The following is a 21376-nucleotide window of genomic DNA, read 5'->3' on the forward strand; positions in this document are numbered from 1 at the left end:
ACATGACAATTACTATCTCGTTTATTTTCAGCACAGCCTTTGCATCAAGTTATTGCTACTAGCATTACTACTTCTATGTCGGGTCACAAATTCCAAGAGTCCTTTGACATCAGGATTATTGGCTCCTGAGTTGAGAAAAAAATCGGTAAGGAACAGGAGAAAAGTAGTTTTTGTTTACAGAAGGGCTGAAGCACGCATGAGTTAAAAGAATTTGCCTCAAGTCACACAGGAAATCTTCAGCAAAGCTGGGAGTCTTCCTAGTCTCAAGCCTGGTCTCTATGTAAGGATTTGCTGGTATAAATATATCATCAGCTGAACTCTAACAGCAGTTGTTTCCAAGAAGGAGGCAGCTTGTGCTCGTACAACAGCGTTGCTTTTTCTGTGAGAGACTGTGGAATGGAATGTTTGATGTTTGTAGAAGGCATTTTTCTAGAATAAAGTTTTTTTCCAATAATATTACTAATTATTTGGTATATATTCTACATTCTCATTTAAAAATAAAGACCCCTCCTGATCTGTTGTTTTTTCCATTGCAGTGCCAATATCAGTGAATAAAAAAAATGATGAAAAGTCCTTCTAAAGTTACTTTTGGCTTCTTTTGTGTCTTAGATTTATACGATTTGAAAATAGCACAGAAAGTCATCTACCACTCTTTATCCATCTTTTATATATAGTCAAATAAATGTGATACTGCTAAATAAATAAATAATTTTGAAAACTACTGAACTGGAATTACCAAATCTATCATGGGCTTGGTTAAGACCAATAGCTTCTTTGTTTATAAATTTTGTTTGATTTTCTACATATCTTCTTTAAGATCTTGTGGTATAGGGGGTTATTTTGAGTTGTTTTCTTTATACAAAGCAATTCTCTAGGAAATACGCATGATATTTCCAAGGCACAAACTGTCCAATGAAATTGAGTAAGTAACCCAAGGCCTGATTTCACCCCTGATTTTCAAAGAACACATGCTTTGGCGTTTAAAGACAATTAGAGTAAATCATACAGTGAATAAGTAGCTACAAATTCACAGGTTTGTAGTTGCTGTAGTTGCCAGTTGGATAATTTTTAAAAGTATCAATATCATCAGTGTTTTCCTTTATAAAAGTATGTCTCGCCTCCTGCCAAGTGGATAGTGATATATTTACACTGAGCTAACAGGTTTTGTATGTTTTTGTTCTTTATTTCACTAGCCTCCAAGACTCTTATAAATAGTATGTTACGGGACCCTTCTCAGATTCCAGATGGAATTCTAGCAAACCAAGTCTATCAGGTATTAATCACAGTTGTCTTTTTTTCTGTGGCAATGCTGTTATCTGCCTAGCAGAGTAAAAGATTTTAAACCTCATTTAATTACTGTCATCATAAACTATCACTGAGGTCAGGGTGCACCATAAATGGCAATGCAATATTTGCGAGGAGAGCATTTCACTTTTTAATAGCTTGCTTTTATAGTGAATAAAAGCATGCAATTTTTGTTTTCTGTGATTAAATCTGAACAGCTTCTGATAGCCTTTTTGAGGAAAAGTAATTACTGTTTTTAAGATACTGTTTAACTATAATAGTTTTGTAGTTACCCATCACTATACTACTTTCTTATTTGTCTGCAGTGTACTGTGAATGACTGTTGTTATGGACCACTGGTGGACTGCATCAAACAGTATCCTTTCCCATAAAATTTTAGGTGCACAATTGACGAGCTTAGACTGTGTGGAGATGTGTCTAGCTTTAACCTGACATAAAGTTCTGCTTCACAAAACACGTTTCATACTCCTCTATTTTATATTCAACCAGCTAGAGGGTCACTGCAGAGCTTTCTCTTACCCTGTTTAGCAAAAATCAGATGGACAACAGGATGTTGTCAGTTTGGTGGCTGCACATTCATACGCCTGATTGAGCCTTTTTGGTTTTGATTAGTTAAAATGTGAGTCTGGTTTTCTCTTAACACTAGTTGACTGTGCTTTGAGCAAGGTCCTTTCCAGCCTCAACTATTCTGTGATTCTGTGACTAAGTTACTAAGTTCCGTAGATAGTGATCAACATTAGGCTATTAGCTTCATTATGAAAATGAGTTTTAATTGGAATATTTTCAAATGTAAAATAAGTTATGATTGACTGATTAGTATTTTTAAAATTGTATCTGATATTCAAGTGCAGTTCTTTGGCTTTCTCGGCTTCTGAAAGGAAATGAGGCTGTCTATAGAAAGGACATTATTTTTGAAGTATATAGGTTGGTTTTTTCTTTTTTTCCAGTGGTGAAACAATTAATCAGAGATCCTCAGTATCCACTGAGGATACTTCAGGAACTCCATACAGTACTGAATATTCCAATAAAGATTATAATTTGTCAGGTATCACAGGATGCCTGTAACACAAAATGTTTAATAATGTGCTGGAGGAGTTGCTCTTTTATTTTAGTCTGCTATTGAAGGAACAGTTTCAAAATTGTGACCTTCTACCACTGAGCAGACTTGCAAGACAACTCCCTCCCAAGCTGTAGAGAATCTTGGCATCAATCTCTACATCATGTTTGGGGAAAGATCTGGATTTTACTCTATAGCTGCAGGATGGAAAAGCTACAGTGGCATCTAGGTATGCATGAGAAACAGGATACAGACTATAGACAGTTATTAGAGAAGATTTTTCTCCTTACTTTCCTAATACTTCTTGAGGTTGTATGTGTGGTGATTACTTGAAAATGTGTTCTTTCCATTAGAATTATTTGCCTCATATCTGCTGCAGGCTCAGTCTTGTTCCCATTAACTTTAATGGCAGCAAGATAAGAGTTGTAAGTGTATTTGTCAAAGTCTTTTTAATAATATTTTAAGGATTCATTGAGACTATCCTCAACATTAAACACAGCTCTATGAAAGTGGATTAATCTAGTAAGTTACATTTTTGATCAAAAAGCGTGATATCCAAAATTTGGTGCATAAGGTTAAGATTTTTTGATGAATATTCTCACTATAGTCATGTTAAAAGTGTCATGTTAAAAGATAATACATATATAGCATTACTGATAGTTTTTAAGAAGCAAGTCTAAAAGGTCTTCCCTGTTCTCTCCAGAATCTGGTTCAAATCAAATTATTCAGTATATAACAACATCAGTGAGAATAATGAGAAGTTTTTCAGGCCTACTTTAGTGCAGGAAAATTTGGTAATACATAGCTGTGTGACTATATTATCTGCAAGTATGTTGCTGAATTAGATGTTAATTTTAAGGCATATAAAATAGCTAAAAATCAATTTAAAGTTAAGGTTTTAAAAGCATAATGTCTTCTGAAGGATTGCATATTGATTTTAAATATAACTATCTAATTATATATGCATGGACTAAAGTATGAAGTCAACCTCTTTGTAAATGCCAAGAGGCTATTTTTCAGTAATACTTCAGATGCTTACGGGAAACTAGACTGCTGGATTGCATGAGTAGAAAATGGCTTGTGAGGTTATTTACAAGTTTTGCCCCATGGTCATTGCCATACATCAATAATAGGTATTATTATAGACTAAGTCTAAGTGTTTCTGCTTATGGTGCATTATAAATTCTGTTTGCAGTATTTGTCTTACATTTTGACCATAATTCATTTGCCCTTCTTTTTTTATTGTAAGCGGTAGTAACAGATAGAGTTTCATTTGAAAAAAGATGTGTATATGTATGAAATGAATTCTTACAATTATAGTTTTGCTGTTCAGCATAAAGTGTTGATAGAAATTAAGTAATTAACTGTAATGGTAAGACATTCCATAGTTAAAGTTTGAAGTAGTTATTCTAAATAGAATTAGAACTTTAATTGTGTTTAATAAATGATTCTTTATTATGATGGTCCGTAACATTCCTTCTGAAAGTTGCTAGAATAGAATTTTGACCTTCAGGCAGATACAATAAAAATGTTTGATGTGATGACTTTCTACATATTACTAAGAATAGCATATTGGATCAACAGGCTGTCAGTGAAGTGAAAAGGACTTCACTGTAAAATATTATTTCATCCTTCCCTGACATTAGTTCATGCTTCTGAAAAATCAATTAAAAGGATGTTTTGTTACAGTAAGATGTTTCAGATGGATTTAGTGCCTATCAATTTCAGAGTATAAAGAAAAAAAGTTTGTTTCATTCTTTGCTGAATTAGAGAATTGATACATGCATCAGTAGAGAGTAATTTAATAGCTTGTTGAAGCACATGTTTTAAGCTCAGATTTTATTTTCAGTTCTGTAAAAAATAAAAACAAGATGGAACGTACCTCTCGTACCGAACAAATACTCTATAATGGGTCTCAATTTGGTAACTTTAATGCTGTATAAAATAGCCTGATTTTCAGGAAATACTAAATGCATCTGAAAATTCCTTTAATATATTTCAAAACTTAGTTTCCAAGTCACTAAACATTTTTGAAGTGAAGATGAGGGCCAATAAATTTTATCATGAATGAATCATTTACCTGAGATGTTGTTCTGAATTTTGTTCTTTTCCAAAGTAATCTTCCATTTCTTAACCTAAAACTTTCAGTGCGATTGGGCATGAGCATGAAGTCTTGCTGCGAGAAATGCTTTTAGAAAAAAATCTGTCTTTCATAGGTAAGAATCTATAATGAAGACTAACCAGTGAATCTTTAACTTCAGAGATTTCAGTGACTTTACTTCCAAAATAAATAATAATAAAAAAAAAAAGAACGCATATTGTATTAGGTAATAAAGGAAGAGTAAAAAATGATTGATGCTGTACATGGTATCTTTTATTGATTTAGAACTGAGCAGGAACTCAGTTACCAAATACCCTATGTATACAGCACATACACAGGCTTGCAATTAATATTTTATAGAATAAGTAGTGAAAAAAATGCCGTAATATTTGCTGCAGTATTACTTTTGGTGTCATGAGATATTAGCCATAATCTAGGCCTTGTGAGACTTAGGAAGAAGCATAAGAAATATTAGCTGCAAAATGCTTTATGAATTAAAGAACTGCTAGAAGATTCACTCATTCAGCTCTCCGTGCAGTTTTTGCTGTATTTTTTGTTACCCACCACCAACAACGCAAGCACTGTTTTCCCAATCCCTATATTTAAAGTTACTTTAAGGATTAACTTCTTAAAAAATGATTTTAGGTTTTTTCTTTTAGCCCATACTATATTACTTGTATCTAAACAGCATTAAAACAATGATTAGTATTTAAAGCATCGTTTCTCTTTCTGTGATAATAAAATTATGATGACTTCTTAAATCTTGGATTCCTTATGTGGTGAGATAATAACAAAATGAAACGCTATCTTTTGTTGCGGTTCAGCCTTATACTAAATTCATATGATTAGGCAATTTTACTGGTCTTGCCAGAAGCTACAGTCTCTCCTAAATCTAGTGTCAGGTTAAAATTTTAGAAACCTTAAACAAATTTTAAAACTTTGAAAGAAGATTTGCAAAGATTTGCTTCTGTGTTTAAGGAACAGAGTTAGTGTACTCTTTTATTTTAGCAAAAAATGAAAAAAGAGAAGAATACCTATTCCATACAAAATTTGCAAGTGAAATTATGAAAACATGAGTAGGCTATATTCCTACTTGGCTATAAGAACAGAGGTAGAGCTAATGGCCTGCAGTTGGAAAGATGATGCTGAGTTAAAATACTAAAGCAATTCTAGGAACAGTAAGTACAAAACAAGCTGCCAGGGAAGGCTGTGGAATCACCTTCAATGAAAAATTTAAGGCTAGACTTGACACTCATCCATCAAAACAGGTAGGAGATTAATGAAATCAATCCTGTCACAATATAAGGGGATGAACTAGATGACTCGCTAATGGATCCTCAACCCAACAGTTGTCATTTTTTTGGCCTTATGCAAGTTTGTGTTGTACATAGACTGGATTTAAATTTTAGTGATTAATGGCCTTTCTTTGGCTTCAGTTTTGTCTTTAAAAATAAACTTGAAGAAATTTGTACTGTCAAGTTAAAACGTGCAGAATGGGTTAACTTAGCAGTATATAAAGATATAAGTGAGAAAGTTTAATAGTTTACATTTTGTGTGCGCTGAAGGATTGTTTAGTCATGATTTAATGTATACTAAGTGGCTATATTTATTATTATTTTTGCACAATTCATATGTCTCTCTAATGTTCTGAGTGTGATTAAAAAGAAAAAAGTAAAAGACCTTTCCCTCAATATCCGAAAGATTAACCCTATTCAACCTTACAATAAAATCTTTCCTTTCTGAAAAATTAATTACAAAACTTGAAGGAAAACTCTAGATAAGAGAAGACCTAACCGCATTTCTTACAGATCAACATTCAGTTTTTGTTAGGCTATGAACAGGACTGAGCTCCGGTGTCGAGGAAGGCTTATGACCTAGATTGCAGTACTGCCAATTCTATTACCTTTTACCCATGTGTTAGAGAAATGGGATCCATGCTGCCAGTTTCATGTTAGTATCCTACTCCTTAATGAAGGAAATTTTTCAATAATGATAATAAGCTTCCTGTATTGCTGCATTTACCTAGACAATACAGATGCAGGAGAAGAATGTATGGTCAGATCGCACAGTGGGTATAAATTGCCCCAGTATAATCTTGGGGGCAGTATGAATCAAATTTTAGGGCCAGGGAGGTAATTTGGCTGTTTCTAGAGCAGTTAGCTCTACGAGCCTACAGATCAGAAGTAAAACCTTCAGATTCACCCAGAAACTGATTGGAAACCTATGCAAACTACTAGTTTTTGCATTTTAGTTAGGTATTGCTCTTGAAAAGAAAATGTATGAAAAGAAGAGAAAATGTGCCATCAAAAGCACAGTTCTCAAGTCTTCTTTGTCATCTGGTCTTAAAACTTAGGTGATCAATGGAAGCATTCTCTCAAAACAGGCTAAAAGCCTTCACTTCATCACTGGTTCACTTACCGTATTAAAATGCCAGGAATTTATAGGTTTGTGTATAAGATCTGACTTTATCGTGTCTTGTCCTTATCTACCCCAGAGTATATTAGGAAAGATGTTAGCTATCATGGGAAGGTATATAACTGACCTTTGTCTAAAATCTTAACCTTCCTTAGCTCTCACTGTGATGTCCCTGTAGCATGGGTATAAATCAGGAAATGTTTGACATTTTCTGTGGTAATCTTAAATTTGCAGTTGCTGCCTATTCATGCAGCAATGGAAGAATATTTGGTTTCTTTTTTATATCCAGAGACTAGTATAAGAACAATGACGTGTTAAATTGTTACAGTTGAATGTGAAGATACGGTTAAATAAAAAGCTCCAGTTTTATTGGAAATCTGAACCAGTGGAGAATCTAGGGATAAACTACTCATTAGAGCTGTTCCAACATGGATTTCAAACCTGAGGATGAATAGATGTACTGTCAGAGCTGTTGTGATCTGCCGTTCAGGCAATCCTAAGTCATTCTCTTCATCCATGAAAGAGCTAAAAGTTCTTTCAGGGTATGCAGAATGGTGTCTCAGTGGCTTCTGGACCCATGTGAAACATACCTGAACTGAAAAGTTTGAACTGTTTTTGTTTGGGGGGCCGGGGAGACTTGGTTTGGAAAAAAAAAAAAAAAAAAGAGAGATGTTTAGGATGATAGGGGATAGTTCTATATTTTTTTCCAAAGATATGAAGGTTCAAAATATTTGAAGAAAGAGTTGTAACATATATGCACATATGTTAATACCAACACATGTCAGTAGTAAAGATAGTTTTAAAATATACTTTCCACAGTTTCTTGTAGTACAAAATACTAGAGGGAACCAAGAGAAAACATTCAGCAACAGATTCAAAGCAAAAAACATTTCATGGTCAGTACGTGCTTTAGAGTCAGAACAATTCAAAAGTAATAGGTAATAGTTAAATAGAGTAAGATAAAACTGGATTGTTTTTTATTCTTATCAAAATTAAGACATTACTTAGAACATTAATTCATTTTTATATTATAGCATAAAAATGTCTGTTCATAGGTTGTTTTACACTAGAGCCTTGTTAACCTAAATATCTTTTATCTTACCTGACAATCTAAGTTTGAAAAAATAACCGACTCCAAATCCAGAAAATTTTTAATAGCTGATTGTGTGATATAATTGCCAAGACTTGTATTTACAACATAATGCACTACTGTGAAGAAATAATCTCAAATTTCAGTAGAAATACTACAGCTATCAAAAAGGATAGCAGCTATTGCAGTTTATGATTAAATGACTGCACAACTTTCCAAAATTGCTTATGTCCTACTTTAAATATTAGCTCACTATTTAAATAAAATAAAAAATTTCTTAAGGTGTTTATTCTGGGGTGAAAAAGGAGAGGGAAAATTGCTTTAGATGTATTTAAAATATTTTAATTTCTAAAGGTGAATTTCTTATAAGCTGTGAATGTTTTTCATGTTACTAAAATGTTACTTGGGCTCAAACTGCTGACCTTTCAAGATATGCACAAAGTATTCTAAAACTGAGTTCTGAACATTGGCCATGAAACTACTGTCCTAACCTGATAAATGGATTGGAAATAAGCTACCTAACAGTAAGAATGGGCCATTAATTTTAATCAAAGGTGATGTAGAAAGGCGAATAGGATGCATGCCAATGTCAACAGCCCGGTAGGTGTTAAGGGACTACACAGCCTTACTTGTTACTAGGTTGTGCCATTAGTTGAGGTTGGGTGAAGACAGAAAGCCATGTCTGGAATTGAATGACCAGGTCACTCCAAAAACTAATGGAGAAATGATGTTTCAGAAATACCAGTGTAATAGTATTGGAAATCAAGGACAATACTTTAGAAAATACTGAATGCTTTTTGTGCTTTCTATTTTTTTTTTTTTTTGAGCAAGCATCTTTTGTTGGTTTTATCTTTCTCATTCTGTATTATTGTTTCTTGAAATGTTCCTGAAAGCTGTAATATTCATTAGCAGTAGAGTTATATAGTTAATGCTAAGAAAATTTCTTAATCTTTGTATTTTGCAAAATTGGCTAAATTCTACATTATGTAGGGTGCAAGAGAAATCAAAATTTTGGCTTCTCTCTCTTCTGATAGATGTCCAAATAGAAAAGAAGGATTTTTGTTCTTGTTTTTTAACAACTTCGTACTAACATTAAAATAAAATCCAGAAGGCAGCTACATTTTTGATGTTGGTAGGATTAATCTCAACAAGCTTCTTAATGTGGGGAGACTTCTTTCAATCAGCAAATATATTTATTTAGATTTTTTTAGTTATATAATACTGTATGACAGCTTGAATTAATGATGTTTATAATGAAGACATAAAATGCAAAAATGACATAGAAGCATTTTTGTATCCATGCTTCAGGTTTTCTATGAAGGTTCATTTAATCTGACACAGCTTGCATAGGTAGGAAAGATATGTTTGACTACATTAGTAATTCTTGCACTCTTATTTAAAAGAAAATTAATTATCCTGCTTTCTATTTAATAGATTAGTTTTATAAACCATAGTTCTTGTTCTCTGTGTATAGCTGAAGATCAGCTTCGTGCAAAGGGTTATGACAAAACACCAGACTTTATTTTAGAAGTCCCAGTAGGTAAGTCTTTTAAAAGTTTTTTTTATTATTTTGTATAGAAATGTTTATGCTAAAATGTTGTGGTAATTTAAGACATGAGAAGGTGAAGTATATTACAAGATAATACAGTATTACTCTGAGTTTGCAGTAGTTGCCCAATAGTTGTAAGAAGTTCTAGTTTTCATAGAAGGGTTTGATGATCAGTAGTATTCCTTGGTGTTTCATAGTCAGTCTTTGCACATCATTGTATCATCATCACAGGAAAAAAAACCAAGAGCCCCCAGAACCCCTCTCCTCTCTAACCTGTGCTGTCCACTGTCTTTGCGAACAGAACTCTGAGATGCTTACAGTTATTTTAAACTTCCAGTTTTGAATCTGACCCAGTCAAATTCAAAGCACTCTTAGAAGAAACACCATTACACCTAAAGGTCGTAAAGTAAAAGTTTGTCATTGTGCAGTTATTCCTTTGTCACTGCTTAGCATCTAACTACAACCCTGTAGATCTCTATTGTTCTTTTAATAGCCTGCATAACAAGAAGGGAGAAGAGGTAAAAGTAGGCCTAAAGGTCATGTCAGAGTTCATCTGCATCCTCTGCTCATGAGGCCCGGTAAATTGTTAAGGTAGTCAGATGACCTAGTGGCTGTGCAGTGCAGGAAAAAACATCCATGTTCTCCAGGTTGGTTTGATTATCTGAGAAAATAAAAAGGCTAAAAGCACTGAATGAAAGTCGTATGCGTGACTAATTTTTTTTGTTCTTGGGATTGACAACAGTTGGGATTCTTATCAAGATCATTGATTCTTGCAGTGGTATAAGAAATTGAATGTATACTTTAAAGTGTGTCGTTCCTCAGCAGTTCTTGAGAGATCTTTCAGCACAATAATTTCTCTTATCCAGGACATAACCAACCATGCATATGAGAGCTTTTTCAAAAGTTTTTGAAGACCTCCTTTAGCTCCATGATGTCTGTGCTCTTAATCAGGTTTCAAAAATATATATATGTATTTGTGGTAGTGACATCAAGAAGTAGTTATATGCACAGAGTAAGTAATACACTTGTAACTAAACTGCTCCATGTTGGAGACTGGGACTTGCCGTTCTGATGATCTGCAGTTCACTTCTGTCAAGACACACCTAGAGCGTTTTCAGTTAATATCTACTGCTTTATTTCCATAGCACTCATCTTTGGAGATTTACAGGAAACCATCAAGGGAGGAGATTATTTTTTGTCCAGTTCTAAAGTTAGCAGGGAAGATTTATGAAATAGTTTGGACTTCAATATGCAATTTGCATTTGATATTCAGATACCCACTTTTACACTACATACAGATAGCATTGTATCCAGGCTATTCAAGAACCTAATCAGATGGATACTTAATGGAAAGCAAGTAGGTGGAATTAATTCTTGAAATGCTTGAGAAGGTACTGTGGGAAAAACCCAAAAGAATTCCTGGGTTTGTAATATTAGCATATTAGATGGAAGGTTAAAAATAATCCATTAATTTGTTTGCATGGATTTGTCACAGTCTCTGATAATCCATATATTAATAGTTTGCACTTTCTTCGAATGATTTCAGTCATTTGAGATTAGCAGGAAATAATTTTCTACCTGTTGTCAGGTCTGAACTAAGCTCTGTCCTTACATTTTCTTCTTCATGACTCAATAAATAGCTAGGAAAGGCAAATGTTTCTTAGGAGTTGCTTTTCAACTGACTCCACAATTTATGCCTTAGATATTACACTTCCTGGGGTCTAAAGGTCAATAACTTTAGGGTATTAACTCCCCCATTAGGGAGATGTTATTGTATATGCCTACACCAGTTGGTTGCTTGTAGCAGAGTAGGTGTGGCATTACAGATCTCAGTGTGCCAGCTTCATGAATGTTTACCCAATGTTCCCAAGTAATTTACAGTCTGTGGTCAACCATGTGCTGCTGTAGCCTCTTCTGATCTTGCTGTGTTGGGCACCTTATCCCAGGTCCCATATCAGACTGAGACTAAGATGAACATTATGACTGTAAATGCTGTAGAGAGTCCAAAATAAACCAGATGGTTGTAAAGACTTCAGTAGTACTACACCACATTACCTTTGTGAAGACTAGATCATTTTTCAGAGTGATTCCCATGATTTCTTCTGCAAAAATAGATTGTCCATCTCAGAGATGAATCTCCTTTTACAAAAATGGAAAAAAAATATTAATACTGAAATCTCCTCCTAGAAGAAATGAGGAGGGACATGAACCAAAGAGCATTTAGAGAAACAAAAATTTAGAATCACTTTTTTGACATAAGCCTTCTTTTTCCTTACTTCTCCCTGATGAAGCATTGCTGATTTTGCAGAAGGAAGAAAGAACATACATATGTCTAGGATAACCTTTCTTGCTGTTCTCACACATTTCACTCTACGTTGCTGAGAGATTTCTCTGTTCAGCAGCTTGGCTAACCGGCCTTCTTATTCACCAGAAGTCTTCAACTTTTTTCTGACAACTAGGAGGCAAAATAAGGGGAAAAATAGGGTGCAGTTCCACTTTAGTCTGGTCTCTGTTTCTTTACATTCTGTTTATGTTAGAGTAAATGCAAATAGAGGACTTCTAGCATAGGTTATAATTAAACTGAAATTAAAATAATTATCCATTAAAATATTTTGTGGTAGTTTTTGAAAAAATACCCCATGTGCATATCTTAAAGATATTTTTACAAGTATAGAACTCTATTGCAAGCATAAGTCACATGGTAGTTTGAGGGGTAAATAGGGAAGTCACAAACATAGAACTTCTTTTAAAAGCTGTTGAGTTTGGTTTTTCAGAGCTCACTTTTGTTTTCTGCTGTCGCCCTAGCTGTTGAAGGACACATTATTCACTGGATTGAAAGCAAAGCCTCCTTTGGTGATGAAAGTAGCCACCAAGCCTACTTGCAGGACCAGTTTTGGAGCTACTGGAATAGGTACATTTCAGTCATTTTTTCTTATATATAGATAGATAGTACTGCATTTTAATAAGAAGTTATTAGAAAAAACAGTAGTGGCTTTTGTATTAAACCATGTGAATAAAATGCATGTAACTAGTCTGACATTTTGCATTACATTAGTTAGTATGTCAAATTGGAATGCTGAAATATTTGTGAAAAGTTCACATCATAATTGTTAAAATTTGACAGGTCATATATGGCAGTTTTATAGTGGCAGTAGACAATATAATCAACTATTTTGGTACAGAAGTTGTATTTCAATTTTTTTAGTACCTGAACTTGGTGGACACTTCTGCTGTGGTATATTAGCAATGTCTGGAAGGTGCCAAACCTGTCATAAAATGTGTGCAGTCTAACAAATGGGCTTTATACATTGTTAGTTGTCATTGTATCTAAGATAATTCTGTTGCTCTGTATTGTTTATAAAAAGCTATTTTTTGCATATTAGCTACACTTTAGAGTAGCATCAAATATTCTCTTCAAATTAGAAAAAATAATAAGTAGTTGCAGGAACATTAGAGAAGAAATGATTATGCTGGACGGAATGTGGATTTTGTTAGTATAAAGATCTTTTCCTTTAAAGATTGTTAAAATAATATTGCTTTACTCTTACAAAGGTTCCTATGGGATATATTTGTATAACTTTTCGTGGCACTAGAAGCCTTATCACTCGTTAGACCATTGTTGTGGTAGACATCTTATGAAGACAAAATAAAAACTTTTCCAAAAATCTGACCATCCTAGTACAAAAGATGCAAAGGATTATACAAGATACAAAAATAGAAGGTACCGAAATGGAATTGAAGATGAATTATATGGTGGAATATGAAGGAGATAATGCTCGCTTGCCAGCGTGCTAAGCATTTTCACTGAGTTAAAGGAGAATTTTAATGAAGGATTTTTAAAAATACTGATAAGGAAGTCTGCCCAGTGTTCTCAAGAGAGCGTCAATGAAATTTGAAGGACAGTATAGAAGATGGCACAAACATGCTTGAGCATGCAATTAATAGCATGTGCTGACATCAGTGACCAGTCTGTGGCCATCAATCAATGTTTTAGTCAATGTTTTAGTCATGTGTGAAAATGATAAGGTGGAAATTGCTAGCCTTAGCTTGGGAAATACCTTAGAAACGGCTTGTATCTGAGGCAGCAGAGGAAGGAAAGCCAGTAGATAGATCTTGAGAATAACATGGTCAGAGTGCTGAATTAGATTTTGCAGCAGTGTACTTCATTGATTAGAGAAGGGCCAGCTATTGAGAATTTTAGAGAAGGGTGGTTTGCAGAACTGCAATATAAGTTATGGGAACCCCAGCAAAACAGCAAGACTGTCAGTTGTTGGACAAAGATACTATATTACAGAAAAGTTATAGAAGAGAATTTGTGACATAAATAACTAGAGTACTAGACTTAAAAAAAAAATGTGGGTACATAATGATATTTAGACAAACAATGGAAAGACGCTGATGAACATGGTGCTGAACTAGCACATAAGTCTAAACAATAAGAAATGGAGCTGCCCAGGTGGGAGAAGGCCATTTGATGTACTGACTATAATATTTTTTGAAGAGAAAAGACAACATTTGGGTGACTAAAATGGTATCAGGGAAAACCAATTCCTAAAAGTGAATTTTAGTACATAAAATGAGCATAAATATAGGCATGAAGTATAGGATGAGAAGAGATGAAAGCTAAGGAGACAAATGAGATTGGGGGACTGATCCTTTTAACGACTGCAGGAAAATTGCCAGTCTAAGTTATTTCTGACATTTTTGTACTGAACAAAATGATTCTTCACTTCTGGTTTGAGCTAGGAAGTGCAAAACTCTTCAGACTAATGTGTATCATTTGAACTTGACTTTTCTGAAAGAAACTTCTCTTATGCTTGTATCAGTCAATCAAAGCAAAGCAAACTTCATTTTATTTTTAATCATGTAGTAACTAATGTTGAAACTTCAAAAATGGATTAACATCTCTCGATGACCTGTTAGTCAAGTAACTTAAATGTTACTAAAGCTAAATTGAATTGACAGGTGGATCAATAAAACTGTTTTGGAATTAGTTTTTAGATATTGACCAGTCTTTTCTTATGATATTAGAAACAACTATAAAAATGTTATTGCATCTCTAATGACTTTAAGTTCAAATGATGAAACTAGAAATTCCATTAGTGAGATTTGTTACTCCCTAAATCCCGAATTTAATGATAGTTTAACAATGGAAATGAGATGGACTTTGGTTGTTTTTATAAAGATCAAAACCTCTTACTTTTAGTCTTGGTACTACTGGGCCAAACTAACAATATCATAACCTCTTCTGAAATGAGTCCTAATCGCTGTAGCTTCTTCTAATTTAATGATAGTTGGGTTAATGAACAACTGTTGACGGGTTAGGTTGCATGCAGTTTAGATAATCAACTTTGATTGCTCTGTCAAACTATTTATACAAAAAGTCATAGTAGCTCCCCAAAATATGAATCAGTTTTGAATGATTTAGTGAATCAGCCTATACCAGGATCTTTGAGGTGAGAACCAGTTTCGCAGTCAATTCATCTGTGCCTGTGCCATCTCCTTTCCTCTTGAAGAAGGCATATAGATGATCTGGAGAAGGTGCATCAATTCATGATAGAGATGTCGTGATACTCAGCCTGTAGTTTAGGTATCTGTAAACCTGAACTGTTAGTTGAATTTAAAGCTGAATTGAAATTGGAGAGAGAACTCTTAACATCACTTGTTAGAATCAAATAGAAATGCATGCCTAGATAATTTGAGAGGAATTAACAGGATAGGTGTTAGACCTTTTCCATTGAGATTTTTGTTTATTTGTTTTACGGATAAGTAGGACTGAGACTGAAAAAGTTCCTGTTTTTTTTTTTTTTTCTAGATCTATCACAGATGTAAGTTTAATTCTGAACACAATCTGACTGAAAGTTTTGAACATAGCTATGGTTACTTTGCTGCAATATTTATGTTTCATTAAATCCTGTGCTCTGTGCTAACTAAATCTATGAGTATCGTAAATTGGCCTATACTGACAGGAAAGAAATGGCACTTTCTCACTTAACAGAACAGCTCCCTAGATGCAGTCAACCATGTCTGTTCACCTCAGTGCAAAAGAACACCTTTTTATTACTCTTGAGTTCTGCAGGGACAGCTTAGCAAGGTTTTTTATGGCTCATACATCAATGGTATTGTTAAGCAATTTTCAATTGCAGTGCTACACTGCAACCTCATCTTCAAATTAAGCTTCCCATTAAAAATGTACAAACCATACCTTGTCAGTGGGTTTGCACAGTTGTAACTCAAGGCACTGTTTAGATGCTGAGAATTTTCACTAATAATGAAGAAGCAGGAAAAAGCAACTTTTGTTTTGCATATTCCAAGATTGATTTTGCAGAGTAGTATTTAGGAAAAAAAAGCTATTTTATAAATTGAAAGAACTTGCTGTAAAGTTGCAGGATCCTTTCACTCAATGTGTTCCTCTAAAGCAGTGGTATCCAGCTGAGCAGGGGTGTGTCTGTCTCTGCTACCATATGAGCAAGACAACTCATGTGCAAACCATAGCCGATCTGTGCACGTGTAGTAGATCCACACTTCTTTTCATTGTTCACTGACAAACATGGGTATGTTTCATGTAAGTTAAATGTTTCATGTAAATTAACTGTTAAGTAGCCTGTATGACCAAGCCTATGTGGGAGAGCATGCACAGGAAGTGATACAGATTTGCACTTTAAAACAGGGCTGAGAAAAAGTTGTAAATTATTTGAAGATTTAAAGCAATGCTGCTACTTCTTATTTTTTCCCCCCTCTGCTATATAGTTTCATCATTTTTTCTGACTTAAATTAAAAATTGGAATTCCAGTTGTAAAAGTCTGTTAATCAGAGCTGATAGGCATGACTGCTGCTTTGTAAGAGGTATATAGAGATCAACAACAGACAGTTTAAATACTAATTAGTGAGTGTACTGTCAATAACTTGCTGTAAGAAGATATAAACTCAAATACAGCAATTTACTTTTTCTGTTCTCTGCAAGCCTGGAAAGGCATATGTATACTCTGGAATATAATTTCTGGAGAGTCCCAGGAGAAAGCTTGATGCTGTTATTAGCTGCAAAAAAACTTTTCTGTATATGAGGAAGACTGTAGGAAAATGTCGTATTTGACACTGATATTAGACTAATGGTAATTTCACATAATGAGAGAGAAGCATTTCGTCTTCTGTTTTTGAATAAGGATACTAAGTCATCCCTCTACTAAATTCTTCCCCCCTTTTCTTGTAATCTAAATGTCCCTAGTCTTGTGCTTCTATTTTTTTGGAAAGAAGAATTTAAAGAGCAAGTTTTCCGTAAGTAATTTTAAAGTGGTACAGATACTTTTTAGAAATCTAATTTCATAATTAAATAAGTTATTAATTAATACTTTTATCTGATCTTGAGACTTTCATTTATAACTAACAGTTGTAATAATAAAATTATTATTATCCTGTAGAATAAAAAAGATGTTTCAGAGAAATAGGAAAGGAAAAAAGATACAGGATTCCATTTCATTCACAAACATAGCTGATGTGTTTTTAGGTTTTTTGGTAAGTTCTGTTCAAATTCATTTGTAGTTGACTAAAAGGATGAATCATATATGAGCAAAGACTGAATCAGAACATCAAAATGATGCATTTTTTTTTCTATTCAGCTGTTTAAAATGGTTTAACATATGTTACTGTGAAGACTGTTTAAGTAATAGTTGTTGTCTAGTTGTAGGTGTATGGAAAGAGAGGGAATTACACTATGGATTTATAGATGTTTGTTCTGTAATGACATCAATGTTCTCCTATTGCAAATCGTTTCCAAAGTTGTACTAGTAAGTTGAAAGCCAGTAGTTTAACAACTGGACTTGGAGGAAACCTTGGGAGTTGGATTTGTCAAGTGGCTAGGAAAACTGTTCATGCATACCCAGTATCCAAAGCTTCATTGGCGGCCCAAACGTAAGGAACTGAAAGGTCATTCTTCTTCTTGCAGTATGATGGTTTCTTGACATATTTTGACACACTGGTACAATGCTGAAAGGTTTTGACCTTACTGCAACACTGAGGGACTTAGGATTTGTTTAGCTATCTAATGCCTGTCGAATTTCACACAGTGTTTTGCTTTGCTTCTTCCTCCCTCCCTCTTTACTCCACTTCAATTAGTAATTTAAAACAAGATCTTTATTCAGTGACACATGAACAGCATCAAAATCAACGTGCAGTTGATGCAAAATTTTTTTTTTTTTTTTTTTTTTTTTTTTTTACTTTGGCTCAAAGGTAATGTTTTAATATTTCACCAGTGGTCTCCTCTTTAACAAAGTGATTCAGTAATACACCGTGAAGATATTTCTCATGGAGACTACAGCTCATGGTTAACATTACTATAATGTTAATTGTTTTGATGATCATTTTAGTTTGTTTTATTTTGTATTAAATTTCACTTTGTCAAAGCAAAGAACAGATCACACTATTTACATATTAGCATTTACATTTGAATAGCTAATGTTCATTAAATATATATTTTAATGCTTTAGTCTCTTTATCTTTAGTATTCAATAGAGACATCAAACTGGGATTTTTATTATAAGTTACTTCTAGTATTTAAACTTGTTTTACTGCTAAATTATTACATTCTCAACTTAAAAAGTAGTAAGTCAAGCACTGTATAGTTTTCTTTAATTTTTTTTCCTTACATTTTCCTGTACTGTCGTGTCAGGGGAGACTCTCACGTAGTGCAGACAGAGCATTTTCAGCTTCCGTCTACATTACTGCTAGGCTTCAGCTCCAATTTCCCTGGTATTTCTCATTCAGATTAGACAAGCATCTAAGTTTATGTACGATAAGAGCTGACAGCATAGATGCTGCTATGCTTGCCAAAGGCCTGGTCGCAGACACTACACTATGTCAAAGAATGTCAACCCCCCACAGACCTTACCTTTCAGAATTCCTTGTAATTTTTAATTGACATTTACATCTGACATTTTCAATGTATTTCTTATTGTTTAGTCTTTATCTTCCCAGTAATAGATAAAAACTAACACAAAGCAGAAAGAATTATTTCCTATAAAATATGATATCATATATTTTTTATTTAACAAGGTCAAGTTGTTGGTCTGAAACTCAAGAATGACCAACTCCCTCTTCCTTCATGTAATTCTATAATTGCTAGTCTAATCTATTTCAAATGACAGTTGAGGAGGGAAGTAGGAGTATAAAAGGAAATTTAACTCTTAGTTGTAATGAACAAAGCACAATTTTATTATTGTTGCTATACATTCTGTGCAGAAAGGATACATTGATTTCCAGGAAAATTTTAAGAATATTAACAGAGATTTTCTTTTGAGACTGGTATTGAATATTAAAAATGATAATTTTGTACCTATATACATTCTGCATATACATGCAAACAACATAACATTCCAAATGAAATGAAGCTGGCAAATAGGTGGTTTAGTTCATGTTATAGAGTGCATTGTGCTTTTTAGCATTCAGAAATCACAAGTTTTTCATTTGGTTTAAAATATTAAAAGCTTTATAAATTAATATGAGCATAATTATCCATCTATTAGAAGTTAGAATGAAGGACTACAGTTGATCATAAATGTCACAAAACAAAAAAACAGAAGAAGCATTTTGTCACAAATAATGCAGCTTTTCTTCTAATTAGTTAATTTACATTTTACAAATTAAGGGCAAGATTCAGACAGAAGATAATCTAGTAGCATATCATAGCTTTACTGACCTGTATTTGTATCTGCCAAATTTAAGTTAATTAGAAATGTAGATGCTGTTTGTTTTATCTGTCAAAAAGCTCATCTTAAAAAAAAAAGACATACTTTTTTCCCCCAACATTTATCATCTAAATAATAGTCTTGCCAAGATGGCAGCCTCATAATAAACTCTTTTCAGTGGAGCGATGGGTAATGAAGCTTGCTTGTGAAGGCAGCGAAAAATGTTGTCTAGCCAAATGTGTGAATATGATGGCTAGAGAATCAGTGGACTTTCTCAGTCATCAATCTTTTTAGTAGCCTCTTATACATCTGAATATTTTGATAGATGATCTAATAATTGAGTTATCTATCTTTCTAACTATCGGAGTTGCATAAAAATTACTCTCACATGCTATTGAATATTAAATATATTGGGCATCTAGTAAATTTTTCAAAAAGGGCCAAGAGGTGGAGGAATTCAGTTATGTCATAAGCATCCCTTAATATGTTAAATGATAAACTACTGTATCTAGAGTATAAAACTATTTGTATTAATATAAGAAAAAAGTAAATAATGTCAAAAGACAATTATAAATAGTATTCGCAGTAAATAAGGCATGTAAAAACAAGAGGCTGGCTAGGTTAGTAAACAATCTAGGTGCAATTTGAGGTATAAAATGAGTAGATTTGGTGGTCCCTGTCTGGGTAATGAGCAGCAGTCACATTTAATGTTATACAAATTCCCTATGTCTAGGAAATCTTGGCTTAGACACAGAGAAATACAGTGTCACTGTGAAGTCCCAAATTACCCTTCTGCCTCTGTGAAAGTAATTTCTTTTGATTAAAGATGATACTGAGGAATATATATAGAAACTGCCTGCATTTTGTTTACTCTGTGAGATTCTACAGTGTGTATTTGTGTTGCTGGAGCACAAGAATCCGCTTTCCCAGGACAATAATTCTCTATCTTGCATTAAAGAAGGCACTCAGGATATATGGATAAGTTGCATTAAGCACTTCATCAGATCTGGCTAGGACTTCTGAGTTGTAGAGCCAAATGATTGTTAGTGTTGGTTTATTTTTTAAACACTGCAGTTCAAACTGGCAGTTACATAATTTGTGTCCTCATGTGTGTTTCCGCTGAAAGGGTCAAATAAAATAATTTTAACAATAATTTTTTTTGCATTAAGAATATGTTTTATTCAAATATATTTTTCCCTTAGTGCCATTGATTGCATTTATATTCCATCTCATGCTGTTCCATAGTTTATTAAATGGTCCTTCTTTTGAAAACTCTTGAACGTATGTAGGAGACTCAGATTTTTAAAAAATCAATTACTCACTGTGGTTTAGCACTTTTTCATTTTTAGGTATTGTATTTGTAGGTTTCATAATTACAGTAAGGTTGAAAAATGTATGTAATATGAATAGTTCTCCAGTTAGCAAAGTGTCTTTTCTTTGTTCAGAACAAGCGATGGGACACTTTTTTGAGGAGGTCAAAAGTTGTTCACTCCTAGTAGAATTGTACTGAAGGAGTTATCAAGAGAGATCTGCTTTGTAGTTTCCACTTGCTTAAGGGAGAAAGAAAGAAAGAAGGAAGATCAAGCCCAATTCAGCAAGATTTCAAGGAGCTGGATGTTATCATCATTTGACAAGCACTTTGTGAAAGTATCATTGGGCCCCACTGGGCCTTGCCACTGTATACAGATCTACCATTTGGACAAAGGCTTGGCGGTCTAGCTGACAGCAGCTGTGACTCCCCTGCTTACTAAGCAGAGTTCCTGATGCTTGAGAGTTCTTGTGAGATGTGCATAAGTATTTTGATACATTTTGGGTACATGTAAAGCAGGACACTGGAATAAGATGACTTAAGAGTGTCAGCAGTGTAAGAGTTCAAAATAAAAAGCTGGTTCTGAAGCTCCACACTGGTCTTCCTTGTGGCATTCCATGTAAGCCATTTTTTCATTTCAGTAACATGTTCGCATTTATTTTATGCAAGTCTAAATGTCAGAATTGTAATTTCACATAAGCATAATTTAAACCTAGAAATAAGGTAGTAGGAAACAAATTACCAAAAAAAAAGTTAAATAATTTACTCTGATGACTTGGGGAGCTTTAATTTAAAAAGCTAAAATTGCTTATAAATAATAAATTATACTGGACTTAATCAAAGCCATTGTTCTCTTTTCTTATGTGTGGC

General features: G+C 33.8%; 1 protein-coding gene across 1 annotated transcript in view; it reads left to right on the plus strand.

The window, feature by feature from the left end:
* CDIN1 (CDAN1 interacting nuclease 1) overlaps positions 1 to 21376 on the plus strand; it is a gene marked incomplete at its 5' end in the record, with an annotated part of 100004 nt that overhangs the window by 27243 nt on the left and 51385 nt on the right. The window contains 5 exons of the mRNA XM_085306682.1: positions 1194 to 1273; positions 1611 to 1660; positions 4511 to 4578; positions 9443 to 9508; positions 12323 to 12428. Of these exons, the coding sequence (XP_085162808.1) occupies positions 1194 to 1273; positions 1611 to 1660; positions 4511 to 4578; positions 9443 to 9508; positions 12323 to 12428 (370 nt within the window). The remainder of the gene's footprint in view (positions 1 to 1193; positions 1274 to 1610; positions 1661 to 4510; positions 4579 to 9442; positions 9509 to 12322; positions 12429 to 21376) is intronic.

Source organism: Rhea americana, unplaced genomic scaffold (genome assembly GCF_003343005.1).
Source record: "Rhea americana isolate MKP2758 unplaced genomic scaffold, rheAme1 scaffold_245, whole genome shotgun sequence".
Lineage (NCBI taxonomy): Eukaryota > Metazoa > Chordata > Aves > Rheiformes > Rheidae > Rhea > Rhea americana.